We start from the raw sequence: 22,053 nt of genomic DNA on the forward strand, positions 1-22,053 counted from the left end.
ACCGTGACTCTATCGGTCTGGTATACTGTAAAACTGACCGGAGACCAGCTGCATGCAAATCAGCGCCAAACATAGCGTGACGTCAGGTGCGTTCACAGCCAGAACAAAATGGGAATCTTCAGACTCCACTCTAACTCATATTTATGTAAAGATGTAAACAGCATGGATGTCCGTGTTTTTTATTATCATTATTATTATTATGAGGTTAATTCTTTTGAAATGATGGCATAGTAGTGGATGTTTTTTTAATGTGGTCATAACGCTAATATACATATAATGACGATTGACTTAATTAGTGGAGGATCTTTGAAGAAATCATGCAAGAAGTAACCCTTTCCATTAGTTATCTTATCGCAAACTCTTTTACTATTGAAATAATATATTGGGACAATACATTGATATCAACAAATACAAAAAGTAATGGGTGTGTGAAAACGAATTTTCATCTTTTTTCAAAACCTCCCATCTTTATATTGCAATCAATACAGCACCACTTTAATTAGTCTGTTGTTTAGTCACAGCCATAATGAGAAGTTACTTGTCAAAGTACATGAAAAGGTCTTTTAGCTACAACCACAAGTATGTTAAATAGCCACCAGCCCTTTACAAATGCCCTCTCTGCAATTTATATTTTTTGTCAATACATACAGTTTTTCATCCAAGAAGTAAATAAAACTCATAATCTTGACATGTTGTGATTCAAATCAATTCAATTTATTAGCACATTAGATGACAATAAAAATGCAATTACATACAAAATTATGCAGTAATGCTGTGACATTGGCCTTATATTTTGGAATTTAAAGTTCAATCTATTCAAGCAATTCAATCAAGCTTATGACAGATTTTACTGTGGGTGTAAACCCTTTCTTGTATCTAATTATAACTTTAAAAGTTGCATGAAAAAGAAGGTCATCTAATCCAGCAAAACTGTAATTTTCGTAAAGAAATATAAGGTTTTTACATGGGACGCTGGGCTCCTTAGTGTGTTTACTCTACACTGAAACAAAGACACATATAAAGCATCTGTTTCCACACACACACATGTGATATTGTACATTTAATCTATACAATCATAGAGATCATGTTCTGTGTTTTCTATAGGACAGCAGTGCAGGTATTAGTCCCTACTTAGGTGGGACTTTAAATGAGCCAACTTGATTCTTATCAATTGGGAATCCCACTTTATCCTTGCTTCCAATAGCTCCTCGATGCAAAATAGGAGCTCCAGGATTTGGGTTGTTAATGACACCCATGAAAATTGGCACTTCAGTCATATCATCTATAAGGGCAAAGAAGAAAGGTTGGCTGAGGTGGAAAACAGGGTTAGATGCTCGTGAGATGACCACCGTGGTGGCTGCAGCAGCCTCTGCACCCTCCTCGTTTATCTCCATGCTGGACTTATGCATCACACTGGAGACCAGCAGGGGGCCGTCTGCCATTCCAGCCAAGTTGGGTCTGGAAAACATCTCTCCGAGCCCTAACACAGAGCAGAGAGTACAGGGTCAATTGGGAAATGTCATTGAGACATACAAATTTGCATTTGTGAAGCAAATCACTGCTATAACAAAGACCACAGAAAATCGTGAGTTCTTACCCAATTCAGTAAAAACATCCTTTAGGTCTTGAGCATACTCCAGTTTGAATTTGGGGACTTTAACTTGAACGGCCCTCTCCTTGGGCAGACGATGATACAGGTCAGAGATATTCAGCTTTGCGGAAAGTGAAGACACATTCACCTGGCCAGACATAGGCATGACCACCAACAAGCTCATTAACTTCTGGAAAGGGAAACTCGCTACCTGCACAGGAAGAAGAAAAAGTGTTATAATAAAATTGAGGTTATGTCACAAATGTATGTTTCTTTCCAAATAGGAGGCAAGTGTATTTTGGAGACAGTGATTAAACCGTAATTAATGAGAGTGAACTTTACCTGAGCCTCCAGTTCAATATCATTAAATAAACTCAACGGATGTTTGGCATCTTCCATCACTTCAACATCAACCATGCGCTTATCGTCAAGGTAGAACACACCTCTAGAAGTAAAGCGCGGGTCAAAACGAGATTTCCACTCTCCTGTGGGTAACATGGGTCTCTGTTTTAGTCTTTAGCAGTATAATGCAATACAGTAGCTTATGAAAAAGGAAAACTTGAAAACACAGGAGATTTCTTTTGTTCCACTGGAATCTTGGGAAAATTGTTTTCTGGGCAAACATGATCTTTCTTTTCTTTTTTAGAAAATAGGCTAATTATGTGAATATGATGACATTTCACCTTTGAAATGGACAGCATTTATGAGCATGAGGAGCAGATTGGGTGGTAAAGCAGACAGGAAATCAGTCATTTTTCCGTTTGTTGCGTTCTCTACCCAGTCGTTTATCTGCTGCAGGCTCTCCAACACTGCTGGTTCTGAGTCATATAATCGCAGGGATTCATCCACAAAGTCTTGCTTTGGCTCAAACCCTGAAACACATAATAAGCACACAAACTCTCAGGCTCTATTTCTCTTTAATCTGCTCTGTAGGCCAGCAAAAATAAATTACAAGTGAAATCTTTTTTTTAAAGAATGTTTCTGCCAGCAGTAGGTGTGTATTTCTAGGAAGTTACCTTGGCGGAGGAAGATACGTGTAGCAATTTGCAGGTCATTGTCTCTGAGCTGCGCCAAGACATTATGCAGAGACTGGTGGTAGCAGGGGAGAGTGTTTTTGTGGAGATGGCGCATCAGCAGCTCCTCGGTCTCATTTACTGAGCCTGCAAAGAAGAGGGGTGCATTAATTGGATGAGAACGGTGACAGTCTCCAGACGACTATAAACTTGTGCAAGTTGCTGACACAATTCCTTAAATGTGGTGATTGCATATATGTAGAGAACAAGTTGTTTGGGCTATAATGTGTCGTATAAAAGCTGCAGAAGGACATGCATACCTAAAGCCAGTTGGGAGAGCGCTAATGATATGCTCAAAGGAGATATGATGACATTTGGCTGCTCTGGCGTTGTCTCCAGGTTCTGCAGCAGCTGCACACCCAGTTTCTGAATGGCTGCGGCGATGGTCTCCCTGGACTGTGGCCTTCGCCCGATAGACAGACAATCTTCATCTTTTCCTTCCTCTGATGAACTCCCGTTGGGCTTACTAGTTATAGTTTCCGTATTTACAGGTGATTCTGTGGTCGGTGCGTTTCCAGGTTGTGCTGTACTTCCATTTTCTACTGTCTAAATGCGGGGGTAGGAAAACATGTTAAGTACAAGGACACTGTGAATTTAGATGACTGCTATGACACAATAAGCACAATTTGCCTCTAACCTCTATGGGGATGCTGGGAATCAAAGGAATGAGAGGCATCAAAGGGATTGAGTCTGCCACCTCAGCATTCTGTGGAAAAGAAAGATAGTATGAGACAACAATATATCTAAGTAATGTATAATCAGCACAGATTATAATTATCCAACGTAATCTTAAAAGTGATTCATGAGTAAACTCAGTGTTTTACAGTGAGTCCTTGGCTGCAGAGACCGATCAACAGGAGTGTCAGACGAAGGTCCATTTCCTTACAATGTAACTGTAAAAGAGAGAAATTATGTTGGCTGAAAAATTTGTTTATGAAATAATAAAATGTACTGCTCGTGATCAAACCTCCTAAAACACTCTCAACTTGTATTTAGAGTTTCTTTGCTGTATTGTTTGTAGGTCTCAAACACTTTTGTTCAATTTAGTTGCCCTTTCATTTAAAAATAATCCAGACCATCTGGAAATATGCCTAAAGCGTAGGAGCCTCACACAATATGTTGTACACCCTACACTAAGATTTCTACGCAGAAAGAGCAAAAGTGTGTTTTCAGCAGATATCCAGGATCCAATATTTATTATTTAATAAAACAATGTTAATGTTATAGGCTAGCAATGAACTTAAAATGTCCAAATGTAAAAAAATAAAAAGTTAAACTCTCTCCTATCCCTGTCGCCTGACTGCCCCCCTTTTCTTTTCTTTTCTTTTTATTTCCATTTTTTGTCTCTTGCACTTCTTTTCTTATTTTTTTGTAGGTTTGAACTTTAAATAGTATGTTTACACAATGTTTACAATCCATAAATATGGCCTGTTCTTCTGGATCCATTTAGAATAGATGCACAGTACTTTCAGTTTCATCGTTAAACTGAGTTTTGTTTTTGTTTAATATTTCTTTAAAGAGATATGGCACATGAAATAAAAGTATTAACAGCGCCATAGCCCCCTTTGCACAAACATGAAAAATAATAATAACTCAGTAGTATTTACCATGTTCCACCAAGACTTCAAATGTACAATAGTATTTCAATAAATGTTTTACAAATAAATTTGATCTTACCTTAAATTAGAAAAAAAACTTGCTGCCTATTCCAAAAAAGGAGCGACTAAGTGACTGTCGATGGCGGAATTCCTGAGTGAAAGATTGGCACTTGCTCAGCAAACAGTTAAACATCAACTTACATTGATTGGGGCCTCATTTAAGCCACTATTTGTTTGTAAATGTAGGTCCTGAGACTTTTCCAGGGTTAAATATTGAAGACTGAGAAGATTAGCTACTTAGCATGTCAATGGGCAGGTGATACCATGACACAAATAAATATTTGACAGAGAACATGACAAATTGCAAAAGTGTGGTTATTCCAACTATGTGTGGGCAAACAAATACAGCTTGCTGACACTAGTTACTCATTTAATGACGGAGAACACAAGCCCACACTACCCTGGCTTTGATGCATTTAACAACTTTGCAGAAAAGACGTGACCAGTATACAAGTACAGTAACTGTGGTTGTATGTCATGACCAATCATTACTTAAAAGAGGGAAAGATACTAAGAAAAACATATATTTTTTTCAGTGTATTTGGTCAAAAGTGATATCTTCTAGATCACATAACAGCCATCTGCAAACACAAGAGGGGACATTGTCCAATCTAAACTCTACATTGAGTCAGCCCAGATCGGTAGACAAGGCTGGGAGTCATGATGAAGCCAAGTGAATCACAGAGAACGGGAACAGAACAAATGACATAGAAGCAAATTCTTTTATTAATTCAGTTAATAAATAAGCCTTTTCAAGGACTTTTGTTCAAAGAGGTACAGGAACAATTGTAACCAATCATCAATGTGCAACTACAAATTTTCTTTTCCAAATGAAGTTTGTCGTTTTATGATTGTTAAGCTTTCACTCCAGGTTTACAAAAAAAACACAAAATATCAAAAAGGTGTAGTACACACACGTCAGAGCATTTTGAGCTTTGGGTAAATAATTAGAAAAGTAGGCAAACTGTTTTACAACATGACCGTGATTAAATCATACAAATGGGAGCGCTTTGATTGTTGGATCCTAATGTTCGTTGAAAACTTAAGATAGATTCATTAAGAGTTTCATGGAAATTTAGTCGGCATCCGGAACAAAAATCTCTGCTGTATATTCATTTGTGTTCAAGGAGCAAGTTAATGCACATTTTATATTTTTTGATTAATTTATCTTTTTTTCTCAACATATTCATATGCAGTTATATAAATGTTTTAATACAAAACTGTTTATCTTGGCATCGACTGTTCCTATGTTAGCTTTTGTATTAAGAAATTAGAAAGTGATGAGTCTAACAAGCCAGTGAAAGTGGCCCCTGCTTAGATACACTCCCAGTGTAATGTTGCTACAGGTTCTGACTGCTAAATCAAAAGTCTCTAAACACGGATTAAAAATCCCAAAGCAACTTCAAGTAATTTATTAGTGGATAAAAACATTTAAGTATTTAAAATCTGAGTGAGAATCTAAATGTTACAATTCAGGCCATACTTGTGCAGGAGAATAAAGGCTGTGCATCAGTAATTGACTTTTTGTATGCGACGACAATTGAAGCTTCTCCACTCTGAGAAGATGCACCAAGACTGTGGTATAAAACAGCGAGTGTAATTTTATTGATGTATAAACAATTTACTGTGAAACAACTCTTATGAAACACTGAGAAACGCTAACACAAACAAATGATTTGATCTACAAATACTGCATAGTTTAATCAGTGCATTTGGATACGCATGTATTCTAACATCCAGGGAAATGAAAGTTGAGGTCAATGTTTTTTTTGGTGTTGTTATGCATCTATTTGGAAAGTGTAAACACTACAAAAGAACCGTGTTTGGTTCCACCTTCCTGAGCACGTCTTTTGATTCATTATTTTGACCAGAATAAGTGACTTTGTCAAGAGAATAAATGACCTTGTCAAGATAAGAATTTCCCCGTTATATACTATCTATACATCTATGAGCATCTTTAAAAAAAAAAAAAAATCATGGGATTTACTGTACATGATGAATGTTAACACATTCCTTGTTCATCAAATTCAGTGCCAACAGCCAGAGCGGCAAGATTTACTTGTGCAACTTCGAGAAAGTGCCCTCTCAGTACAATTGACCTCACGCACAGGAGAGTGGACAGAGATAGCTCAGACACCTGGCGTCTTCAGGAATAAGACACTTTCAAAATCAGGGGTAAGAGTGTTGAGCGTAGCTGGGATTGATTTTCCCCTAAGCTAGCAACCGTATGGCCCCGTTCTCAGAGCCCAGCAGCAATAGCCTCTTTGTGGGCAGGACGGCCAGGCTGGTCAGAGTGCCGCGGAAGTTCTCCGAGCTCAGCTTTGTGCTGCTAACAGGGCTTAAGGAGATATCTGCCATGGAGTACACCCCGATCTTGTTAGCCACTGTTCCGGTCACAATCTCCGAACCGTAAAGGTCAAAGGCGTGGATGGGGTCGGACTGCGACTTGTACTGGCGAAGAGGCTTGTGCTCCAGATCTTTCCACACAGCGAGCGTGTAGTCAGTGGAGGAGCTGACGACCAAGTTTCCAGTCTGCAGCCTGAAAAGTAAAAACACAAGATGGGAAGTCACTGACTGTTGGCGTCCTATCCCAGTAAACACTGCTAGTCAAGATAAATACCAAGCAATGCTATTACAACGTCCTTGTAAAAGCAGACATTTAAAAAAGATATTCATGAGAAAAGAATAAGGAAACTAAATTACTTCATTATTACTAAGTAAGAATACTTGCACATATTCAGACAGACAAATCTACTTACAGTGCATCCGGAAGGTATTCATACCCCTTCACTTTTTCCACATTTTATTATGTTACAGCCTTATTCCAAAATGGATTAAATAAAAAGAAAGTTCAACATTCTGCACACAATAGAATAATGACAACGTGAAAAAGGTTTTTTATAATTTTTTGCAAATGTATTAAAAATAAAACACTAAAATATCACATGTACATAAGTATTCACACCCTTTACTCAATACTTTGTTGAAGCACCTTTGGCATCAATTACAGCCTCAAGTCTTCTTCTTGAGTATGATGCTACAAGCTTGGCACCTATTTTGGGGAAGTTTCTCCCATTCTTCTTTGCAGATCGTTTCAAACTCTGTCAGGTTGGATGGGGAACGCCGATGGACGGCCATTTTCAGGTCTCTCCAGAGATGTTCAGTAGAGTTCATGTCTGGGTTCTGGCTGGGCCGCTCAAGGACATTCACAGAGTTCTCCCTAAGCAACTCCTGCGTTATTTTAGCTGTGTGCTTAGGATCGTTGTCCTGATGGAAGGTGAAACATCAGCCCAGTCTGAGGTCCAGAGCGCTCTGGAGCAGGTTTTTATTCAGGATCTCCCTGTACTTTGCACCATTCAGCTTTCTGTCGACCCTGACTAGTCTCCCAGTCCCTGCCACTGAAAGAAAAAAAAAACATAGTATGATGCTGCCACTACCGTGCTTCACCGTTGGGATGGTATTGCACAGGTGATGAGCAGTGCATGGTTTCCTCCAGACGTGACGTTTAGAATTGAGGCCAAACTGTTCAATCTTAGTTTCATCAGACCAGAGCATCTTGTTTCTCACAGTCTGAGTCCTCCAAGCGGCTTTCATGTGTTTCATGTGCACTGAGCAGTGGCTTCTGTCTGGCCACTCTGCCATACAGCCCAGATCCATGGAGTGCTGTAGTGATGGTTGTCCTTCTGGAAGGTGCTCCCATCTCCACAGAGGATATCTGGAGCTCGGTCAGAGTGACCATTGGGCTCTTGGTCACCTTTCTTACCAAGGCCCTTCTCCCCGATTGCTCAGTTTGGACGGAAAGCCAGTTCTAGGAAGAGTCTTAGTTGTTCCAACCTTCTTCCATGTCAGAATGATGGAGGCCACTGTGTTCTTGGGAACCTTTAATGCAGCAGAAATTGTTTTGTAGCCTTCCCCAGCTCTGTGCCTCGACACAATCCTGTCTCTGAGCTCCACAGGCTTCCTTTGACCTCCTGGTTTGTTTTTTGCACAAAAATACATCGTGAACTGTGGGAGCTTACATAGACAGGTGTGTGTCTTTACAAATCATGTCCAATCAATTTAATTTACCACAGGTGGACTCCAAACAAGGTGTAGGAACATCTCAACGATGATAAATAGAGATTGGATGCTCCTGAGCTTCATTTCAAGTGTGACAGCAAAGGGTGTGAATACTTCTGTACATGTGATCATTTTGTTTTTTTAATAAATTTGCAAAAAATTAATTTAATCCATTTTGGAATAAGGCTGTAACATAACAAAATGTGGACAAAGTGAAGGGGTATGAATAGTTTCCGGATGCACTGTATATCCATTTCTTACTCATATTGTCTACAGTAAACAACTCACTTTAAAGCACGCATTTAAATACCTTTAAATCGCAATAAAGAAAGTCCATTTATTTTTATTTTCCTAGATAGATGTGAAAACAGCAACTGGTTGATACTCATACAAATTGAGGGGGAAGTCTGAGTAAAAGTATGAGTAATATGAATGTGCCAATGAGAACCACTGTGGTCTTTCTAATGAGTAACCTGTGTCCATATTTGCCTAAACTTGTGCCTTTAAAACTAGAGATACAATCCTTGACCTAATGTGGGGTTAAATAAAGTTTGCTCAAACTTGCGCACTGTTGACAGCAGACCTGCTGGGTACAACTTTCACCATCTCTGCACCACTTAGTATCGCTCCACCACTACCTTTGGGGAATGTCAAAATAAACGTTTTCTTGAATATTTATGATCCAAGAGTACAGCAACACGTTAAAGCTTGAGAATCTACTGTGGTCAAGGAAAACAATAACAGGCTCTAACAACTATTGTCTGGCAATTATTTTTGGCAGAGTACTGATGTCATGCAATAGCTCAGGTCTTTACATACTATATGGTACTAAACTAGGAAAAATAAATAACAACACCTACAGTACAGGCTGAATGCACATCAAACAGCAGTATTCCTGATCCTGACCATTGATTTAATAAAATGCTTGTTTTCATGTTTTTATTACGGGCAGTTTGTGAACTATCAGTGAGACTGCTTTTACACCAAGCTCTCAATCTGCCTTAAAAAAGAATCCATGTACTTCACCCGGTGGTTTAGGTCAGACATAGGGCTGTAATGCGAGTTGCTCAGAGAAAAAGAGTCAACACAAGTGACTGTGATTAATTGGCCTACATACACTGTGTGGGCTGCAATTTCCACAGTGGTGGTCATCCAAACGTTTCCAGAAGCCCAATTGTGATTTACTACCCCCCCCTCCCCCAATATAAACACTCTCCTGCTCCGACTCTTGCATTGCTGTTGCTCAAAAGTTGTATTTGATGGTATACCGATCATCCAACCCTCCCCTCAAACCCATACTTGAAATATTTCTGAAATCACACCATGCTTACAACTCAAGAAAGTAATGGAGTCATGTTAGAGAAACGGTCCACTTGTGTTTTGGCTACGCGTTTATCTTGCAGAACACACAGTTTGACTACATTGACTATATGTGACGCACTGCCTGACCTGTGTCCCTCGGCCAATGTCTTAATGCCACACATCAGCTTGGTGTTGGGAAACGCTGGTATCTTAAAATACTGGTACCTGCAACAAGGCTTCTAGTTAGTGTGTTGTCACTATTTGATCGAGGTACAATTTTAAAAAGCAAAAAAGCAACACATGTTGCTCCAAACAACCAGGAAAACACAGATATTGCTGTTTTCCTTCTCAGCTGAAAAGGCATAAAAACCCACAAAAGTATTTAGTATTCACCCACGTGGAGTTTTATATATTTTGTTCCTTTCAAATCACTCAACGGTCATTTTAATACAAAACCACTGTTTTCTGAAAGCATTTATTTACTTATGCATTTAACAAATCTATCATCATTGTTATAATTTCAAAACATGAAACTCATTTGCCTAATGTTCACAAATACTTGAAATAGCTATTTTAAAAGAATCCTGTAATAAGAAATGCCTTTCAGGTGTGCCCTGCGGCCTACAGGTTTGTCCATGTAGTTGCAATGTCATCATCCGTCCTCTCCTTTCTCCTTGTCATGTTTCCCCTTTACTGCCTGTTATTTACAGTAAGTAAAGGCAAAGATGCCCGCCAAAAAACATACACAACTAATATAAATACATAAGTATTGTTGTCAACTGCCAAACCTTTGTGGAATTAGTTTTACGGTCATTGGTAGGACATCTTCTACATATTTATTTTTATATCACTGACTAAAATGTTACCTTGAGGCGGCCCTATTCAGTTATACAGACCTACGGTTAAAGCACACACAAACAAACAAACCAGAATATACACACACCTTCATTTGGAGGATATCTCCCTCATGAGCCGGCCAGCCCTTCAGAATAAGTCCAGTGCGTGCGTCTAGCAGAACAATGAAGCCAGATGAGAAACCTGCGGCCACAGTGCGCCCTGAAGGGCTCACTGCCAGGTAGCGGATCAGCCCAGCACCGACATTGTTGTATGCCAGACGAAATTCATGCTGGGGACACAGGGGAAGATTTGTCACTGTCAAGTCTGAAATAACTCTATAGTGGAGAAGTGTAAAAAGTGATGACTGATAATTGGTGAATGTTGTATGGCAGAATGAGCTTGCTAACTGAAATTGCTACCTGCAATCCAGGTTTGCGAGGATCGATGAAGCGGAGAATAGAATCAGCACTGCCAAACACCACACTGCAGTGCGGTGCTGGCATGGTGGTGACAGCTGTAATGGGATTCTTCCCATCCACGGCTTCATATGAGCGGATCTGCTTACCTAAGGACAACAGATTCAGTTACATAGAATATCACGGTTATTTCATTGAGTCTCATCTCCTCCAACTAACCACACAAAAAGCTTTGAATTCACATTTCTAAATGATGAGCTAAAATACATTATCTCTCTTACCTGTATACTGGTCCCACAGGTGCACAGTACCATCGCAGCTGACTATCTCCTGTGAAGCCTCGAGCTGTCCAACATAGAAGATTGACTTTCGATGGTCGTTATATGTATGCTTGGGCTCCACCTCCTGTGTTCCATCACCATGGTTATAGAGGGGCCAAAGCTTCACAGTCTTGTCTTTACTACCAGAGAGGAAGTAATCCTCTCCTGCCAGCGGTGCCAAACACTTTATGGGGCCCGAGTGACCCAGGAAGCTCTGCAGTCGGATCTGGTGAAAGTGAAAATGGGGATCCTGCTGGTTGAGGCCAATCTCATACTGCCAGTAGGCAAGCCAGTTGCCCTGCAGGGAACGGCCACTGCGAGGGAGCTCCTGCTTCAAGGCACTATCCTCTGGGGTTGGGCTTGTCACCCAGGAGGATGAGAAAGCTGCTGTTCCAACAGAGGGAGTGGTGAAGGTGGAGGCCGTGGTGATGATGGGGTTGGTATGGCTAGAGCGTCCCCAAGAGTTGGCCAAGCCCAGGTTCGGGCTAGCGTCATAACTAGTGTCCCGGGACACTTGGATACGATTGCCTACCAGGTGGCTCCCAAACGTGCCTGACTCAGGGAGGGAGTCTCCCAGCGAGGTGGAGCTAGTGAAGGGTGCAGGAAACGGGTTGCAACCCACACCTCTGCTGAAATCCGAGGAGACACCCATGGAGGACGGCGGTAGCTCCACCCTTGAAGCTGTTGTGGGGTTCGTCTCTAGACTCCCCTGATGCAAACTCTGATGGTAGGACTGGGCCAACTGCCAGACCAGCTCGTGGTTGGGAACCAGTTTCCGAATTGCTATGTCACCTACAGAAATCACAATGCAGCGCTGATTTATACCACCGAAGTGTAACAATATATTTGAGTTCAGCACAGAACATATATTGCCTTCTTCCTACCTATGAGGCAGTAGAAGGGGATGTAGGAGGCATGGGCCATCTCAGGGTTAAACACGGACTGGAGCTCCTCCAAAACCCCCAACTCATATGTCACATTCGACTCTTCAGGTGTGCAGACGTCCACAACCGTGACTTCTCCCACAACTCTGCGAGGGGCGCTGTCCAGCTACATTATGAGTGAGACAACCATCTGTGTGTTTACAATTCCACTTTCAAAAGACACGAGGTGTAGCTACATGAAGAAACTTCTAAATGATCTGATGCATCAAGAAAAACCATGCTGCCAATGCTCACAAATAAATGTACTCGCTTTCTCTCCCTCTGTCTGTCAGACTGTTTGTATTTCAAGTCTCTGTCTTCTGCCTTTCCGTCATTTGGTTTAGGAAAGCTCTTTATGACAAATCTGCTTTTTGAAAGCATTCTAGAAATAAACTTGATATCTAACTTGTCAGTCATCATGTGTCGTGTGTTTGTGTGTGCATACCTGGGGCTGCAAATAATGCAGCAGAGAGAAAACGGCAAAGAACCGACGCAGAGTTTCAGCCATATGCTGCTGCACCATCTCCCTCCCGATGCGCAGACAGATGAGAGCCATCAGGCTGAGTGTCTTGAGACAGACAGCAGTGCGTGTCTGCACCCCGCTGGGGAACCTGAGTACAGCAGAATGGGTAAAAACAAGCAGAGGATGAATGATAGATCTATTGTAGCGTGTTTTCTGATTTTACTCTCTTTCAACACAAAAATGAAAAACAGCTAAATTAATAAAATCAAATAAAATATTTGCAATATTTTACAATGATTCTACTACATGACATACTGTGTTTGAATAATTAAACACCATCATAAATTATACCTCAACATACATCTAGAGCAGGGGTCGGGAACCTTTTTGGCTGGGAGAGCCATAAAAGCCAAATATTTGTTTATGTATTTCCTTGAGAGCCATATATTTAATCAATTTGAACGCAACTTTATGCGTGCATTTTTTAAGAATAACACGTCTCCTGTACTAATAGCGGTATCAGTGTTGCATTGAACAGGTGCTCTTTTATTAAATAAACTAAACGCTTACGTTATTTATCTCATCTTTCAGTGTTTACTGCACGGGTGTCAAACTCAAGGCAATTATGACCTATTTAACCTCTTATGTCTGTTGGTGTTGGTGTTGTTGTTGTCCTGCATTTTAGCGTCTTGAGATTGCTTTTAGCTTTGAAAGGCGCTTTACAAATACAATTTATTATTAATTATTATTATTATTATTATTATTATTATTATTATTATTATTATTATTATATCCGGCCCGCGAGAAAATATCATATGTCTGTCATAACTGGCATCAATGCATGGCACAACCACGGGGAAAGACATTTGAGGAAGAATCTAAGTGTGTGAATGAAATGAAAGTTTTTGGAAAGCAAAGGGAAACACACCACAGATCTCTGGGACGGTGTGAGCGGGACTGTTAGTGCGACATAACGAAGCATCTCACTGTTAAACCTGCAGCTTCAGTGTGATCAGACGTGTGTGATGACGAGCTGCCTGTGGGAGACTCTGATGCAGAAGGAAACTTTGGTCACTACGTGTTTCCAAACACTGACAAACATCTCCCCCGCTGTGTTCCCGACTGATTCTGCTGATCGACTGAGAGACTTTGCAGCTCAGATATTTAAAGTGAACTGCTCAGCAACCCGTCTGCAGTTGACTTAAATATGTTCCGTATCTTTTTGCACTTTATGTGTATCCTGTTCAGTAAATGTGGACCGTGTTTGGCCCAGTTTTTAATGTTGGCCCTCTCTGTGAATGAGTTTGACCCCCCCGGTCTACTGCTTGCTTTGCGCAGTTTCTCCTCTGCTCGGTTTCGCGAAGGGCAGGGCTCCGCCCCCTACACACACACACACACACGTGTGTAAGTGTGTGCGCTGTGCAGTCAGGGGAGAACTAAAAACAAATCCTCTGCTAAATGTTTCACTTTAAAATGACACAGTATAATTATTTATTTCTTGTTAATCATGTTAAATGTCAGCTCAAAATTGTCTGCGAGCCATATCGTGTTATCGAAAGAGCCATATATGGCTCGCGAGCCGTAGGTTCCCGACCCCTGATCTAGAGTATGTGCGTGATTGTGTGTTATTTACCCCATACGGGGGGTGGTGAGCAAGTCCAGTAGTGGCAGGAGGACATCCTGGTTGATCTTCATAAGCATGTCCATTAGAGTGGTATCAGAGAGAAAGACAATGATCTTCTGTGTAAGTGCAACAGCTCCAAGCAGACTTGCCTCCTTACGCGTGTTAAGACGCTGCGAAGGAGGTGGCGAAACCTGGAAACATACACATTTGTGAAATCAAAGGAGAGTTTGTTAATGTTCTTAGACAAAGGATTACCCTTAAAATGTCCTTTTTTTCATGCCTTACCAGATATCCTATATAAGGCTGGTACTGGTAAGTGAGTACAGGCTCTCCATAAAGTTGAGCTATGTAGATGAGGCAGTCCAACACAGGCCCTGCTGTCTGGTCTCCAACAACAGCTTTCTTCTCATAAACACTGCCCATTCCCACACTCTCCAGATTGCTCTCCTCAGGCGCAACAGCCACAAACTGGTGTTTCTCAAGACCTACAGGCAGAGAACAAGGAGGGAGAAATTGTGAAGCAGTTATACTAGACACTGGTTTGAAATTAAAAAACCCCAGAGCACTGTTTTGTTAATATTAGAAAATATAAATGAGGCAATGAAACTCTTTATTTTATTTGTTTACGTACCAATGTAACAATTTGTGAGCAATCGCAGCAAATTTCTGGCTACGTATCGAGACGTCACTGTTGGCCCGAGCTTTGCCGACAGCCACCGGACTGTTTTGCAGACTGCATCTGTGTGTGGAGGCATGATTAAAATCATTAGACATTATCACTTAATAAACAAATAATTTACATAATGATGGTGATTCACTCACCGAGAAGAATCTTTTGCTCTTTCTCCCTGGACTCATCCGATTGATCATGGTCATCCTCCTCCTGCTCTCCCACAATGCCTTTCTCAGTCTCCTCCAGTGCCATTCCATTCACAAACTCAGCCTCCAGAGTGGCAACTGTATCTCCTGAAGCTTCTGTGCAACCAGAGAGAGTGAGCTCCAGGTTGGTGACAGTAGGGTCGTCTGCCCCCTCTTTACCCTCTGTAGTCTCAGTCACTTCTTCTTCTTCTTCTTCCAGCTCACCGCCCTCCTCTCCCTCACTAGCGTGTTTCAGGTCCTGGCTACTATCTGCTGATTTGAGACTTGCTCGATCCCGCATTGAGTCTCCGTCACCCAGGGAGAGCTCACTTGTGCTGCTTTTGTCACTTAGTTTCCCCACACTTAGAGACTCCTGGTCTTGATCCTTGGCTGCAGAATTCTGGCTCTGTCGTTTCCCTGCTCCACTGTTGACATAGAACCCATTCTGAAAGTCCTCTGCCTCTGAGAGAAACACTTGGTCATTGAGACTGATGCCAGAGGAGTAATCGACCATCCCTGTCTCTCCCCCTGTCCCGACTCCTCCACTGGCACCACTGCCACCTCCCATATTCCCGCTAACAGACCCAGAAGGTGGCCGCACCTCGCCACACTGAAAGTCCTCTTCTTCTTCTTCTAGATTACATGTGCCAGCCCTCAACCCTTTGCAAGATTCCCCGCCAGAACCTGAGATGGAGCTTTCAAAGCCAGTGATGACCTGCAGCACATGGGGGAGCAGGTTGGACAGAAAGGCCTGCAGGCCGAGCCTCACAATCAGCTGCAGAATGAAACAGTCAGTGTAGAGATAGAAACGTCCCCGCAGGCAGTGAGGGTTTTCATAAACGTTGATCAGTGGCTTCAGTAAGTACTTGTTTGCATTTCTGGGACCCAGTACTCCAGAGATGGGCTCGAAAAGGTACCAAGCAGCATAGACAGCAGTGGACTCCTCAAGCATGAGGGCTAGAATGAAGGGCAAGAGAATCTCAAGACCCTCCCCTGTGATGTTTCCCCGCAAAAGTGTCTCAAGCTGCTGCCACAGGTGAAAGACAACATCTCGTCCTTGAATACTACACGTGCTCTCTATTTTGGCATGGTAGGAAAAAATAAAACGATGAAGTGCTTCAAAATAAGAAGGGAAAGGAAAGGGGGTGATGATTGGGTTCAGAAATTGGCAGGGGTTTGGGGGAGGGAGACCATCGCAGATGGGTTCATATTTGAAGAGTAGTGGCCGTGGGCAATCTGGTATTTCTCTATGTGCTACTCCAGAGTGCTTCTCGATTAGCAGCAGCGTCTCAAGAGCATGGTGCAAAGACAGTGGCACATCACGGAGGCTGGCAGAGCATAGCTTCATAACAGCTTGGAAACGCTGTCTCAGGGGGGTGCCTGGTTTCAGTCCTCTCAGTTTAGAGGAGTAGAATATCTCAGCGATGAGAACACCAAGGGCCTGCATGTCTCTTTGGTAGAGCTGTGTATGAGAGAGTAGAGATTCAATTATGACACCGTCTCTTGTGCAGTCAGTAGATCCTGCAGGATGCCATACTTCCGCGTGCAGACTCTTCACCAGGAAATTGTTCAACTTCTCCAGCTCTTCCAAAGGCTGCAACGGGTTAAAGCATTCAGGGAGGACTATCTTGATTTCCTCTGCATTGGTGGCAGTCACACTTCCCTCCCAATGTTTTTTGTTCGTTGGCCCACCTCTTTGTAACATGGCACTGCGTAAACCAGGGCCTAAGCCGCTTGTGAAATCACCAGGGAATGAGCTTGGGGACTGAGATACAATAGGTGCTGTGTACTCTCCTCCCATCTTTCCTCCCACCGTACTAACGCTTGGCATTGGCACAGCGCAAGACACAGAACTGGATGAGCCAGCAGACGCTAATGAGTCCAGAGCTTCCATACCTTGTTCAAGCTCTTCATCTCTTTCTACCATGGTCCAGCTGCTGGACTCGCACCCTGTAGACTCTGGCACCAGTCCATCCACAGTGTCAGCCACGGTGTCGATTTGAGGGATGTGTAGAGAAGGCACATTAAGAGCAGCAAGGCCAAGGAGAGGAGGTTCTGCTGGGGCGTACTGGGCAGGAGATAAGCGTGGTGGGTGGGGCTGGTCAAACAGCTGAACTACACCATAGGTAGTCAGATTGGTGTGGTGGTCCACCAGATGCAGGCACACATTCTTGGCCTTGACAGCTTCCTTACCAGACAGCTTATAGCCAAATGTGAGATCTATCCAGTGATGCAAGTGCTGGGACACCTCTCTGCTCTCAAGAAGACGCCGATGGATCTCGATAAACTCCTCACACGACTTGCACCAAGAAGGCACGTCCAGGTCTGGCATATCGGGGTGGATTGAGCGGAAAATGGAGGGATCTGTGTAGAACTCTGGAATGCACTCATCCGGGGTCCAGCTCTGCACACGCTCCATACTGGCTGGGTATTCATTTGGCTCCCACTGGGATCTAACATGGCTGCACAACACTGACTTGGGCGTCTGCCGGGCTTTGTAGACATAGTAGGTAATGTCTGAGAGCACATCAGATATGTGATGAGGTACATGGAGATGGTCAGACTGTCCAGCACCACCAGCACCTACAGAGCCACCGAGGTCTCCACCTACACCGCTTCCACCGACCCCACCACCCACCGCAGCAGCCAAAGCCTCTTTGGTCATCTCATACGTGAAGTCCAGCTGCTTATCCCCTTTGTTGAGCCTGAACTTTGACCTCCTGAGGTCTCGGAATTTTCCAAATGGCACAGTGAAATCAACAACCCAAGGCAGCACTGGGTGATAATTGGGGTCACCTTCACGACGTCCTGCTAACCTATTCAGTTCCATCAAGTAGCGGAAGTTACTGACTCGTCCATGGACCCAGTCCAAAACCAACTTCTTAAGCTCACCAAAGCAGTCTTTGCAAATGATTTTGTTCTCTTGGCTCACACATGACTTGTTCCTTGGCCGGACACTTTTTGGCACTTGTCTGCCAGTCACATCGCTGTTTTCATCCCTTTCCGTACCCAGTTCCTCATAATGGGCTAGGTTGAGCTTGAGACGGCTGCAGAGCTGCTCATCTACAGCTATGTCCTGCAGGGAGATCTCTCCACAAGACAGACCTGCTGCATGACATCCCTGCAGGGCTGTTAGTAACTGGTAGAGAATGAACAACACTTTGGCATGGCTGTTAGCGAGCTTGGCTGGGCTGAAGGAGACAATATCATGGAGTGAATACTGAGTATAAGGTAGAATCACATAAAGCATCTCCGCTGTCTCCAGCAGGCACTCTGCAGGCAGAACATTAGGACACAGATGGTCTGACTGGGAATTGGAGAAGCAAGATGAACTGGATGGCATAGAGCTTTCTTTCTCCTTCTCTCTGGCTGGAGAAAGGGATGGTGACACTCGGTCAGATGAGATGAATGTAGAATTGAAGAGCTTCTGTAAAGCATGACGCACTGCATCTACAGCTGCAACATGCATCTGCTCATTGGCTCCGGCATATGCTTGCACAAGTTTGTAATGAGCGTCACGCCACAGATTCCTAAAAAGGAGAAAAAAGACAAAAAGGCAATTAATTACCATCTCAAATATGTCTAACTCAGTAACTGCATTACATTTTCTTCATTTCAGTATTAAAACTTATAAATTAATCTCACATGTTTTAACTTTAAATTCACTCCAAACAAGAGGAATGAAAATCTATTCTCAGAATTCAATTAACAAGGCAAATAGTTAAGTTTGACATTCTGACTATTGAAAACTTCAAAAAACCAAGAGCGAGAGTGAACCGCCTAATGTTATTAATTAAGAGTGCACGAGTGAGCAACCCCACTAATAGTAAATGAGAAACCCTGCCCTAACCATTGAAGGCATCAATGCATGAATGAAGCTGATCCAAAAAGGCCTTTTTAAGTGAAGTTCTAGGTACCCTGATATTAGGGCTACAACTTTCGATTATTTTCATTACTGATTAAAACAGTTTTTCTTTTTATCAATCATTTATTCTGTAAAATGACAGTAGTAAAAATGTTCCGCATTTGTTCCCAAAACCAAAGGTCACACCTTCAAATTGCTTGTTTTGCCTTACAAATACTCCAAAACCAAAAGACAGTAAATTGTTACCTGTTATATTAATATAAAATAGACAAAAGCAGCAAGAAGCATTTTTGCTAGATAAATGGCTTTAACAAGTAATCAGTTATCAAAATTGCTGCAGGTAAAAAAGATCTGTCGATCAACTTATCGATTCATCAATTCATTGTTTCAGCTCTACCTAACATCCTTACAGAACAACTTATTTAAGCTAAGTATGAGAGCAACAATGTTCACAGATATAAGTAAATTGTCACAGGAATTACATATTTTCAAAAAAGGATATTTTTTACTTTGATCAACTTTTAGCGCAGATATAACGTGACATGCATAGCCGCATTTAACAGAATAGATAGAATGACAGAATATCAAAGTATGTATCACCAACCTGACATTATGTTGCGACACACACTGCATGGTTTTGACATAAGAATCCTGTGACATGAATTCCATTTGTTGATGGCACGGGTCTCTGGCCAATCTGTAGCTTAGCTTGCTTTTCCTCAGACCCTGAATGCACACTCGTGTCCAACCAGGAGGCAACTTTGCCTGGGAACACTGAAGGTAGGTGCGAATTTCTGCGTCAGTGATGCAGTCAAAGCGCGCACAGCGCATGATCCTCCTCTCCCTCAGGCCCATCACCCAGCGCGTAGGAACAAGGGCAATGAGCTCCCTGGGACGGGGACCTGGGCCTTGCTGCCGCCGGTCAACCCCCAGGTCTTTCTCAACTGCATGCATCAGCCAATCCATGGTGAGTCTCCAATGCTTAAGAGTCGCACAATTTCCTGCTGCGTACGCCTTGCTGTCTCCCACAAGGACGACTTTCAGACATTCATGGAGAAAGAAATCAAAGTCATCAAGGGCAGACTTAATCTCTTCTACCTGTCCCTCTGCAGAAATAATTGAAAAGCATAAATAGATTATTAATTATAATTATATTATATATATATATAATTATATTATCTTCTTTATTTGAGTGATTTAACATTATTATTGCTCAGCAACGCTGTGATGAGAGATAGTTTTTCGACAGAGGAGAAAAGTAGGTTGTTGCAATGAAGGAGTGATGTTGGTGAATGCAGACAAATTACTTGTCCTTCTACAAGTCCCTGAAGTTTTAGCTCAACTCAGGTCAGCTCAGCTCACATGACTGCCTCCTGCTTCCGCCTCATCTCCTCTACCCTGGTGGCAGGTTTACTGAAGAGTCTCAGGTTGAGTGATTTAAACTGTAACTTTACCATAAGCAACCTATTACTCAGTGCCTTAATAAATGTAGCTACAACTCACTTTACTTACGGCAATTCCCAAAACGGTAATATAGTAGCAGTAGTTAAAAGTTTGAATGGATTTCGTATAACGTCAGCTAGGCTGCTAGCTGTCTGGCAGAGATAACATCCAAAAAAAACAACATAGACAGAACCAAGACAATAATTATTGTAAGCTTCAAACGGCACACGTAATTGTTATTTATCTAATGGCAACCCCTTTCACTTTGTAATGTTTGTGTGCGTGAGTGGGGAGCTTTAATAAGCTTTAAGAACACTATTGGGGAAGTAACGTCAACTTAACGCTAACAGTTAGCTTAACGAAGTGGCTAATGTTACAACACCTCATTCAAACAAGCAAACAACCCTCATATTGTTACAAACATCATTGATACAAAGCTAAACACGGGCAGTTATACTGGTTAGATGTAACTCCACTGTTGTTACAGAACAACAGCACTCAATGTTTAATATTTAGCTCACCTCTCACCACTTGTAGCAGTTGACAGCTAGCTAGCGTTAAGCTAACGGTGCACCTCCGGTTTCACGCATGATGAGGTTTCTACAACAGTAACTTTATACAACGAGGACATACAGCGGGGCCACATTTACTTCCTCCATTTTTCTGATGTTTACTAAAGCGTGACAGCAGACAGACGACAGTCAGTCAGCCGATGATGATGTTTTTGTTCTGTGCTAGTTGGAGCCATGTTTAAGAAGAGACCTCACGTGACACAACACCAGCCCCGTCTCATGTGATTACTGCTGCCCGAAGCTTCCTCTTCTTACCTTAGTGTTGCATTACTGCCATCTTCTGGAGTTAGTAGACTCCTGCAGGTTGTCAGACTATTCCCATCAGACCTGTTCTCCTTAGGAAGCTGACCAAAGATTCTCTGCTCCTTGTCTTTTCATTTCCTCCATCATGTCCTTTCTCTCTGATATTTATTTCCTGCAAATGACAAGCAAATGTTTTACTGCTTCTGGTACCTGTAACAGACACATTTCACAAACACAGGTTGGATGTGAAGAGTGAGATTCAGATTAGGCAATTTATTCGTAAAAGTTCCCCTCTTTTCTATTTCCTCTCCTATTTCTCACAGTTATTTTTTATTGAATGTAGATGTCCTAACCATATCTCATAAGGGCCTCTTTCTCAATGACCTGCAAATAACATTTGAACACCAGAATATATTTTTGTGGTTACTTAATAGTGCAAAAGTTGACAGTCAACTGTTCAACAGATAGAAAAATAGAAATATCTTTGTGTGATTTTATTTTATTTCATTGAACAATACATTTAAGTCAACATAGTTGTATTAGAAGGCTAAGGAAAGGGCTGCAATATAGCCCATCCTCCTAGCAAACTATATCTCATCTGTGCTAATCTAGTGATTGAAATATAGCTGCGTTTCAACATTTTCTGGCATTTAAGATCCCTGGACATTGCCTTATCTTTTTTAGAAACCACCCCATTAAAGACTCCTTCCATAATTGACAGTTCCTCAAGTTTGCAGAGTCTCTGTTCATTTTTAATATACATTTTTTGCTTCTATTACCTGACTGGGATTAAGTGAGTCATCTCC

General features: G+C 42.0%; 2 protein-coding genes across 5 annotated transcripts; both read right to left on the minus strand.

Annotated features, from left to right (window-relative positions):
• Positions 1–1,127: 1,127 nt before the first annotated feature.
• serpinf2b (serpin peptidase inhibitor, clade F (alpha-2 antiplasmin, pigment epithelium derived factor), member 2b) lies at positions 1,128–3,553 on the minus strand. The gene is made up of 8 exons (XM_029446828.1): positions 3,489–3,553; positions 3,302–3,370; positions 2,925–3,210; positions 2,608–2,751; positions 2,275–2,463; positions 1,934–2,076; positions 1,598–1,802; positions 1,128–1,480 (listed from the first exon to the last, which is right to left on the minus strand). The coding sequence occupies exons 1-8, from the start codon at positions 3,540–3,542 to the stop codon at positions 1,128–1,130; spliced, it is 1,443 nt and encodes a 480-aa protein (XP_029302688.1). The 5' UTR covers positions 3,543–3,553.
• A 1,463-nt stretch (positions 3,554–5,016) lies between these two features.
• On the minus strand, positions 5,017–21,232 carry wdr81 (WD repeat domain 81). 4 transcript variants are annotated; one of them, XM_029446008.1, is made up of 12 exons: positions 20,954–21,232; positions 19,594–20,095; positions 15,089–18,654; positions 14,898–15,005; positions 14,552–14,751; positions 14,276–14,457; positions 12,625–12,790; positions 12,141–12,306; positions 11,218–12,048; positions 10,940–11,085; positions 10,621–10,809; positions 5,017–6,854 (listed from the first exon to the last, which is right to left on the minus strand). In XM_029446008.1, exons 2-12 carry the CDS (start codon positions 19,953–19,955, stop codon positions 6,534–6,536), a joined length of 6,237 nt encoding a protein of 2,078 aa, XP_029301868.1. In that variant the 5' UTR covers positions 19,956–20,095; positions 20,954–21,232; the 3' UTR covers positions 5,017–6,533. The 4 variants fall into 4 exon arrangements, with proteins under 4 accessions (XP_029301868.1, XP_029301867.1, XP_029301866.1 ...); XM_029446007.1 differs by having other exon boundaries at positions 6,686–6,861; positions 10,627–10,809; positions 21,066–21,232; XM_029446006.1 differs by having other exon boundaries at positions 6,686–6,861; positions 10,627–10,809; positions 19,594–20,026.
• Positions 21,233–22,053: the final 821 nt, after the last annotated feature.

This window comes from Cottoperca gobio, chromosome 13 (assembly GCF_900634415.1).
Source record: "Cottoperca gobio chromosome 13, fCotGob3.1, whole genome shotgun sequence".
NCBI lineage: Eukaryota > Metazoa > Chordata > Actinopteri > Perciformes > Bovichtidae > Cottoperca > Cottoperca gobio.